The sequence below is a fragment of the Condylura cristata genome, unplaced genomic scaffold (genome assembly GCF_000260355.1).
Source record: "Condylura cristata isolate star-nosed mole 26May11 unplaced genomic scaffold, ConCri1.0 scaffold00021, whole genome shotgun sequence".
NCBI classification, from domain to species: Eukaryota; Metazoa; Chordata; class Mammalia; order Eulipotyphla; family Talpidae; genus Condylura; species Condylura cristata.
The window spans coordinates 31,217,667-31,227,205 of NW_004567122.1; the positions used below are offsets into that span (position 1 = coordinate 31,217,667).

At 55.9% G+C, this 9,539-nt stretch overlaps 1 protein-coding gene across 2 annotated transcripts in view; it reads right to left on the reverse strand.

Annotated features, from left to right (window-relative positions):
* Positions 1-1,071: 1,071 nt before the first annotated feature.
* Positions 1,072-9,539, reverse strand: part of PCDH1 (protocadherin 1) — a 23,042-nt gene continuing 14,574 nt past the window's right edge. The window contains exons 4-6 of one of the 2 annotated variants that reach the window (XM_012727862.1): positions 4,414-4,633; positions 3,524-3,562; positions 2,312-2,397 (exon numbers count right to left, since the gene is read on the reverse strand). In XM_012727862.1, coding sequence (XP_012583316.1) covers positions 3,537-3,562; positions 4,414-4,633 — 246 coding nt within the window. In that variant the 3' untranslated portion in view covers positions 2,312-2,397; positions 3,524-3,536. Of the gene's footprint in view, positions 2,398-3,523; positions 3,563-4,413; positions 4,634-9,539 lie in introns of both variants that reach the window. The other variant, XM_004686827.2, reaches the window with a different exon arrangement.

Here is a 9,539-nt window from a genome sequence, read left to right on the forward strand (position 1 = left end):
AGTTGGGCACCTCATGTTACCAAAACCACCACTATTGCACCTGCCCCGTTTGTGCAGGGGGTAAGGGCTGTCTCTTTAACTAGCCCCAGCCCACTTCTGGGCCTCCCCCAGGGAAAGGAGCCTTTGGCCAAACCCTAGACTTGGTTGCTGTCACCCCAGCCCACTCTGCCCCCCTACCCTCCATAGAAGGGCTGTGTATGCCGGGGTCACCAGCCCAACAATGTTCTCCTTCCCAGCACTGTTAACCCAGGCCAAATTAGGGTGAGGAGCAGAGAATAGGATGATTCTTCAGTCCCCTGGCTTTTCTGGGGTGGAGGTGGGGTCTCTGGGGTTACAGGAGTCAAGACCCCAGTAGCACGGCCCCCAAAGGCACCAGACGACCCAGCAGCCGGTAGCCACCCCTCCCACACTTGGGCCGCCCCCCAAGCTTAGACTAAGTCAAGCAAGGGCCATACCCTGAGTCTCCAGCCTCCCAGCCTGGGCCCCTGGGGAGCTGGAGAGGTATGGGCCAAGGCAGTGGGGGTTTCTGGAGGGACTGAGGCTCTGAGAGGGCCGCAGTGGGAGATGGGAGCCCTGCAGGATGCCCCCTCACACCCTGGCCCCCTGAGGTGAAGAGAGAAATCCCACCTCATCATGGCTGACTGGGCTTCTCTGCTCCCCAGTCCTCCCTCCCCACAGGACCCTTGACCCTGGCAAAGGGAAGCCCAACTGGAAGAAGGGGGCCTGGAGCCCAGGGCGCCCTGAGGCAGCCCTTCCCACCCCCTGAGATCAAGGCAATGGTGGTTTTACAGGCTGACGGGTCAGTCATGGCAGGGGCTAGGGGGTGGGGGGCAGGGAGGGGGCAGGGGGCAGGTCCCCCAATTGGGGGCAGCAACCAGCCACCCCCTGACCAAACCTTCCTGCTCCCAACCCACCCAACCAGGCCAGAGGCACAGTCATCCCACCCCTGTCCAGCTGCCCCCCACAGCCTCAGGGCCCCTCTGTGATGCTCATCTGGATGTGGGAGGGCCAGCCTGAGCGGGGATCCCCCCCCAGGGCACAGCGCAACAGTTCCAAAAAAATAGAGATTTGTATTTTTAAAAAAAATTAAATAAAAGCCCAGCTCTGCTGATAGGCGAATGTTACCCCCATCCCACCCCCACCCACCCATTGTTTCCCTGGCCTGCACCCCCATCCTACCATGGCCCCAGGGGTATTTACAACATGGAACAATAGAGGCCTGGGTGGGGGGCACTGCGGCAGGGAGGAGGGGGCACAGGGCAGGTCCCCCCCAGGGTCCCCCAAGACAACACAACATCAACAAGAAAAGTTGCAAATCAGGCAGAAATGGGGACATCATTCCAAGGTCCTTATATACAGACACTGCATGACCAGCAGGGAAGGGGGGGGCCCAGATGGGACCAGATTTGGGCATGTGGCAGGCAGGTGGGCCAGCCCAGGAGCAATAGGGAAGACAAAGCCTCCGCCCCACTCCTACCCCCACCCTCACCCCACCTTTGGTAACAAAAGCCCTTCAGAGAGCCCCCAGGGGGGTCAAGGGTTTCCTCTGGGAGTTTCCAGGGAGGGGGTTCCCCAGTTCAGCCCTGGTTCCAGGCTGGAATGGGGGCATCCTATCCCAGCCCTGGTCGGCCACGTGGGAAGCAATGAATTAAATGTGTACTGCCCATCCTTGACTCCACCACTTGCCCAAAGTGAGGGGATGCTCCCTGAAAGTCGAGGGAGGGAGCCTAGTCATTGTAGAGAAGCCCTCTTGGGCATCAGCTGGGGGGAGCCCCATAAAGGGGAAGACGGGGCTCTCTGGGGCTGCGGGGTGAAGTGAAGGGAGGACCTGGACCCTGCATGGGGAAAGGGCCAGCGTGGTCGTGAGGCCAATACTCCCCCCCCACTCGGGGCCCTGGCCAGGGAGTCCACGCTGGAAGGGGCAGGAGTACGGGCCCTGGAATGGGCCCATCTGGGAGCTGGCCGGCGGCTGGGGAGGGAGGCCGGCCGGCCAGGGGGGTGCTCACAGGTAGATCTCGCGCTTGGCTGTCTGGGCAGTTGCCGGTGTGGCTGCGGGTGGGAAGTCCGAGGTCTGGGTCAGGGGGATTTCCTCCAAGGTGGCCGAGTCCTTGCAGGAATCATGGCTACTGTGGGAGAAGGCACTGTAGGAGGGCAGGAGGCGCACGGGGGCCGTTTTGGTGTTCCGGTCTTCCGGGGGGCTGGGGCTGCCGGCGCCCGCAGGCTCCTGCCCTCCTCGGTCCTGATAAGGCACGAAGGTGGAGAGTTTGAGGGCGCTGCTCTTGGTGCGGCGGCTGGGAGACGACTGGCCGGGCATCCAGCACGTGTCAGAATGGCCAAACTCACTGCACTCCCGGGTACATGTGCCCGTCATGGCGACATCAGGCAAAGGGCGCAGGTCTGCGGGCAAGAGTGGAGGACAGTGATCAGGCAGGCAGCCTTGCAGAGCTCAGCTCCATGGCCTCCCACCGGTGCCCACACCCTGCCTCAGAACAGGACTGCACACCCCTTTCTGCCCGTGAGCTCACAGCACACATGCTCCCCAGCGGGCACCACCGTGCACCCTCCACCGGCTCCTCTTCCTCTCTCTCACACATAGGCACATATATCCTTAAATGCACATTCCTTCCATCCTCGCCCACCCTCCAGTTCGCCTGTCACACACCCACCAAATGTGCCCTCAGACAGGTGCACAAACACACACCTCATCTCCACACCGTCATCTAGCTCCAGACAGCCTTAAAAACGAAAACCCACCCTCTGATAGGGGTGAGGACACCCTTATCCTCATTTAAGGACTCACACACACACCTCAAAAAGATACGGACACAAATCTACACTGGGCACCTTCATCCTTGGACAAAGGTGGGCACATACCTTCCTAGTGAATCCCCGCAATCACCAGGCTTGAGGCTGTCCTGGAACCCTGCCACCCCCCCCCCCCCCCACCACCACCGCCACCACACGTCAAAGCCCTGCTTTATAGCCATAGGGAGGGACACACACTTAAACACCCACACTCCCACAAGCACACTCATGCAAACCCTCCCCACCTCACGCCAGCCCCCTTACCAACCACCACCCCTGGCCTTAACCCTGCTCCCTGCCCAGAACACCCACGGGAACAGGAATTGGCCGTCTGACATCAGCAGTAGCCGGTGTGGTTGCTGGGCAGCAGGGTCTCCATGGGAACGGCTAGGCCATGAGCACTTCCTGTCACAGTTGCCCCTGTCCCGCCCTCACTTGGGGACAGTACCAGACAGTGACCCCCCTCAGGGACATGACTGAATGGCACCACCTGGGGCGGGGCTCCCCTGGCACCACCCACCCTGGCTTGGCCTCCTGCCAGGGCCAGGTGAGGAGGGGACAGCTCTACTGTTAACCTGCAAACTGCCAGCCTTCTTCTGCTCAGAGTAGAATTGGGGGACCCAATGTGGCACGGAGCAGAGCACAGGCACTGGGTGGGCGGGGCTGGGTGCTGGGCCGAGTCCCACAGACCCCAGACCCCAGAGCAGCTCCCACATACCTGGCACTCCGCCTCAGGGCCTGCTCCGGCCAGCCGGCTCTGCGCGGGCATAAAAAGGACGAGACGGGCATGAGATCGCGAATGGAGGCGCAGGGTGGGGGTGCAGGGCACCTGAGACCTAGGGCCTGTGAGCTTAGACAAGGGCTCGGTGCCCGAGGGGTAGGGGTGAGCTTTTTATCTTTCAGGGGGCTTCGGGGAGTTTGGACTGCAGGAGGACGTGAGACCCAAAGACAGTTTCAAGTTGGGGAGAGGGTTTTTCAGTCCCAAGGGAAAGTTTATTCAGTTTGCCCCTCCACAGGCCACCTGGACCCTTCACACACACGCATTACACACACATTCTGACAACATCTACTCCCACGTGACCTCTGCTGCAGCCCACAGCTCCCTCTGGATGCCCGCTAAGCCCCTCCTAGACCCACCTTTCCTCACCCCAGACCTTCTCCCCCTCAGCCAAGCCCTCTCCTCCCCCTCCCCCAAGGGGCATCATACCCTTCTCTGAACTCATCATCCCAGGTCTTCCTTTTCTCAAGCCCCTGTGACCTTGTGAAGGGACCCACGTTACCTCCAGGTTTCATCAAGGTCCCCTCCCCACCTCCTTAGCCCTCTGCCCACCTTCTTGGGTGGGGGTCCCCATTCCTAGGAGGCAGTGTAATGTAGTGCTTGGGTTTGAGTTGTCATTTCCTCAGTGTGAGTCTGGGTAAATATCCTCAGTTTCCTCCATTGTAAATTGGGCACAAAAAAGTTCTCAGATCAGAGAGTGGTGGTGAGGATGACGTGACGTGTACTGGAGACACGCAGCACAGTGATTACTGCCGAACCCACAAGAGTCCGAGCGCATGGAGGCTATGTCACCATTCTCAGGCGTCCCCTCATTCTCGGGGTGCCCTCACCATTCTCGGGGTGCTCCATCTCTCCTATGCTGCCGTCGGGGGTGGTGCGCTCGTAGTGATCCTCAGGCAGAGCCAGGGGACCGAGTCTGGGCCCCGAGGATGACTTGCTGGATGGTGTCTCTGACTCCTCCAGGCCGCTATCGTAGTAGCTGTGCTGGGATGGGTCCTGCAGCTCTTGGGCCTGGCTGGTGGCGGAGAAGGTGACGCGGCGGTGAGGTAACTGCAGGGAAAGGGAGTGTCACTGTGGGTCAGCCACCCTGCCCGGCGGGACCTGCCACCACACTAGGGCTCAGCCCCAGTCCCAGAGCTCCTACCTCCCTGGCCTCCCAGGCCTCAGCAGCAACCAAGAAGAGGCCCAACCTCCAGCACAGCATAGCCCCCCAAGAAGCACAGGCACCAGAGAGGACAACTCCTTAATTCTAAGACAGTTCCCACCCAGGACAGCCAAGACCACACACTGAAAGTCCCAGTAGAGCAGAGGCCCCAGTGTTACTCCAGTCCCCAGGCCACTACAGCAAGCCTGGTCCAGTAAAACACTTGTTACAGCACAGATTCCCAGTACTGGCACAGCCTCCCTTTAACTCCAGGACAGCCAGCACCAGAATAGCATGACAGCAGCCAACAACCCTAATTCCAGCAGAGCCTCCAAACAGCAGCAAGCTTCCAATCTCTCCAACAGCTCTGGAAAAGCAGTACAGACCCCTAATTCCAAAACAGCTTACCAGCACCAGAACAGTCCCCTGGTTTCCAAACAGCACCCCCAACTACCCCCTGATTCCATCTCACCTGTCTCATTGCTCTGTAACTTCCCATTGCCTCCATCCAAATGAGGTGCCAACCTGTTCTGATCCTCTGTTCCTCACCTGGGGTCATGACGTGGAGGTCCCCTCCCAAGCAGCATCCCCCCCCACCCCCATTCCCCAGAGACCTGGTAGAGGTGGAGGGAGAAGGAAAAGTCAGCCTGATAACAAGCTAGGGCACCGTGGGGGTGGGGAAGCAGAACAATGGAGACTCCAGGGCCCTCAGATCAGGAAGTGCAGCTTTAACTGTAGAGGGCAAGGCCCTGGAGAACCTGGGCATGGGGGGAGGGGCTCGGCATACATCTCGAATGAGGAAGGCTGGTCTCCAGTGGAGACTCCTTCGAGGAAATCAGTAAGTCAGAAAGAGCTTCTGGGAGGGCAGCACCTTGGAGCCAGGACTTAGAAGCTTACTGGGGCTGGGGTGGGGGGCAGTGGAGATAGGACAGGCTGTTCCCAGCCAGCAGCCTGACCTGCCTGCCATGGGTTAATGACATCCCAGGAACCTGGCAACCTCCGCTTGGCACTTGGCACAACCAACCAGTCACCCAAGCACCCACTTGGGACTGCCACTGAATTTGCTGCCAACCTGAAATTAGGAGTTGTGGAGGGCACAGACCCAGAGTCCCTGGAGGCCAGGGGTGGGACCGCCCAGACCCAGGGCCCCACTGATGAGTCTCCAGGTGCCCTCTGATCATCTAGGACTTCTTTAATAGTAAGAGGTTATCAAGATGGTGGTGGGAGGGGGGCTCGCAGACCTACACTCCTGACGCCACACATTCTCCATCCCACACAAGGCTGAGGAGGCTGTTGGGAAAGCAGAACCTCTTTCCCATCTAGGCTCCCACCCTGTCTTCAGGAACAGGCAATCCTTCTTGGGATCCATGTCGTGATGTGATCCAAACCACTGAAGGGTCTGGGTGATAAAGCCCCCCCAAATTGACATGATGGCTGGGGCTGCAGTTGTAAAGGAGCATTGTCCACCTGGTGTTTGAGGGAACAGGCTCCAGTAGGTGTTTTCGGGGCACGGGGCAGTCAGGTATCAGAGGTTTTGCTTTTCAGTTTTATTTCAAGACTTTAGCTAGTAGCTCCCTCTCCCCCACAGAATCCACACCCACAACTGAAGGCTTCTTTCTGCCCCACCTACTACTAGTCAAGTCCCTTTTATCTGTGATTCTTCTCTGCAAAATGGAGGGTTGGGTTATTTTCAGTTCTAAACATCCCCTCTAATTCTGTAACGATCATATCTTAAACCAAGATCCAAATCTCTCTTAACTCTAGTTCTGAAGTTCTAGATAATATTTTGCTGGATATTTCCAATTGGCTGTGCCTACTGGTCCTTCAGTTTTAACACATCGGAAACGAAATTCTTTTTTTCTCCCATCAGGTCTGCATGGACAATGAACTCATCCACTGTTTATCACCCAGGCTCAGGAAAGCCTCCCAACACTGCAAGCTCCCAATAGCTCCAGCATATCTCCCTGGGGGCTTTCCCCTCAATCCTCATTTCTATTGCATTTCTGAGTGTGTCTTGAGCTTCATGGATCTTTTCTCCCTAAGTTAGCCAAACCCATCCATCCATCCATCCATCCATCCATCCATCCATCCATCCATCCATCCATCCATCCATCCATTATCTCCCACCATGGCCACCATCTTAGTTCAGTCCTCAGAGGCTTAGCCCTCTATTTCCACCTCTTCCCCCTTTAAGCCTACCCTACATTCCAATAAACCTAAAAAAAATTCAGCGTACTGGGCCCTCCCTGGTAGCACAACAGGTTACAGCACAGCACTATGGAGCTATCTTCAGCCACTGGGGAGTGCAGTCCAGGGAGGTGACCCACATGGTGCTGCAGACCTCTCCTGTCTCGCCCACTGTCACTGCTCCCCTCCCTCAGCAGTGTGTTTCAATAGATCTGCCTGTTCTGCTCCCACTCTTCTCTGGTGAGTCCTCTCATTCCCCACACCTCTGGTCTGTTCCCTAGTTCTTGTATGCATAAATGAATATATCTAAAAAAAGAAAAATTCAGTTTATCCAAAACCATGGCTCCCATTTTCTCTTAAGAAACTTTTGACCAAACATCTGTATCCTCTCTCTATAGCCAAAGTTCTTCCAGTATCAGCTCTCAGCACTCTCCTAGACCCTGTGTTCCCACCAGACTACATCCTTCTGCCCTTCCCTGCCTCCAGCTGGCATGGTCATGCTCACTTCTGTCTCAAGAGCTGGCTTACTTGGTAATCCCCTGCCTGACTCCTGCTCATTGTGAAGAGCTAACTCAAGCTTCACATTCTCCTCCCAGAAGCCCACGCCCATGTTATAAGAAGGGTTCAGTCCTCATAAAATGGGAGGGTGGGGGGGAGCAACTATGGTCACATAAACTTTGAAACCCCAGAGTTTTACAAAGTTTAGGTTTCACAGAGCTTTTAACCAGCCAATGTGACAGTGCATCTCCTATTAGCAAAACTAAATCGTGAAACTCCTTTTTATAGCATAGTGGGTAACAGCAGACTCTGGAAATCTGATTTCCTGATGCCTTATGTTGGAATTCTGACTCACCACTAACTAGTTTTCACTTCCGTAAAATAAGCATTGTAATGACCTGTGTCACAAAGAGTTATAAGCATTGAATGATCACATAAAGTGCTTAGCATGGTATGTTGCACTTAGCAAGGACTCAAAAAAAAAAAAAAAATGGAAGCAAGTAGTAACAGAAGCAGTGGAACAAGCTGGGAAAAGCTTTCCTATGGCACTTCTCACTAGACACTTAAGCTTTTCAATTGCCTCATCTTTTCGTCACTTGTGTGGCTTGTAAAGTATGACCACTTTTCCTCAGGGTCTAGTGCCATGCTGAGCACACAGTAGGAACGGGCTTATGACAACTGTTTTGGTTTGCTTGTGTCTGACTGTTGGGATAAGGCATTCAGTGTGATTCCATGGATGGGGTGGATTGGAGCAGCGGAAGGGCTGACCCTTCAGACCCTGGGAAGGAATAAGAAATGAAGGGGCTAAAGGAACAGAAAGAAGAGAGGTGGCAGCAGCAAGGATATGAACAAAAGGAAAAAATGGTTGGTCAGGAGTTGCTTGCTAGAAGTTGTAGAGATGGTTATTCACCCAGGCAACATGAGATGAAACCAGATTTCATTTCCCCATTCCCCATGCCTCCAAAGTCCCCAGGAGTTCTTACTTTGGGGGTAACCCCAGGGCATCAGGGAGTTTGTGGACAGAATTATAGAGAGCTGGCGCCTTAGACCTCCTGGGAGTATCTCAAACCTCTTCAGTCACCATAGAGACAGGTTGCCTCTGGCCTCAGAGATTCTCCCAGGGCCTCAGGCCCCTCACCCAGAGTTTAGCCCTCCTCCCCCTCAGGCACAGCCAGAGACAGGGCATACTCAGGGGAGCAAGAAGTGAGAGAAGGAGAGAGAGAGAGTGAGTGAGTCAAGGGAGTGAGTGAGAGCCAGCAGCCCAGGGTGGTCAGAGCAAGGAGCTAAAGTGGGGGGCGGGGCAGTACCAGGACACATTGGCCCATCATCAGGGAGCACCTAAGAGTGGGTACAAAGCAGGTCAACCCAAAGAACTTGAGCATTCCCTCCCTCTCCCTGGCTTCCGCACCCAGCAGAGCAGCTGGTGATCATGGTGGACACACAGGGGAGGCTAGCTAATTGCTAGGTGTTGAGTGATGGTGAGATGAAGAGGCTGGGAAAGGGACTGAGAAGATCTTGCCCTGAGGGACAGTGACAGGTATAATGAAGAGGTTCTTTCACCTGAGGCAGGGAGGCTACACTTCATCCCTCACCCCCAGCTCCCGAGGTGCTTTAGGTCTAAGCTCTGTTGGGGACAGCTGGGTTGGGCAGCTTGGAAAGGTCACGTCTCAGCCAGCGGACAATGGGCAGAACTTCGGTATGTCTCCACTTGCCCTTTCTTGGTGAAGGGTGTCATTCATGGCTAGGGAGAAGGCCTCACAAACGTGGGGTGAGGGCACACGTTGCCAGACAGCTGCATTTGAAAGCTGCTGGGAAGGGCAGTTGGGGCAGGGTCAGTTAAGACATGGGCGGGGTTGGGTGGGCCAGGCTAGGGTGTGGGAAGGGGCAAATTGGGACAGGACCTAAGTTTCCAGTCTCTCTCACTCCTTCTCTCAGTTCCAGGAAAATAAGAAACCAAAACTCCAAAAATAGAGAACTTTATTGTCAAGGATAAGTGTTTGGGACTGGGGAAGGGGAGCTGGGGCCCAGCCCCAGGAGCCTGGGGCGGGAAGAGGGTGACACACAATACACACAGAAGGCACAAATGTGGAGGCCCCTCTCCCTGACAGAAGCCCCCCCCCAACCCCC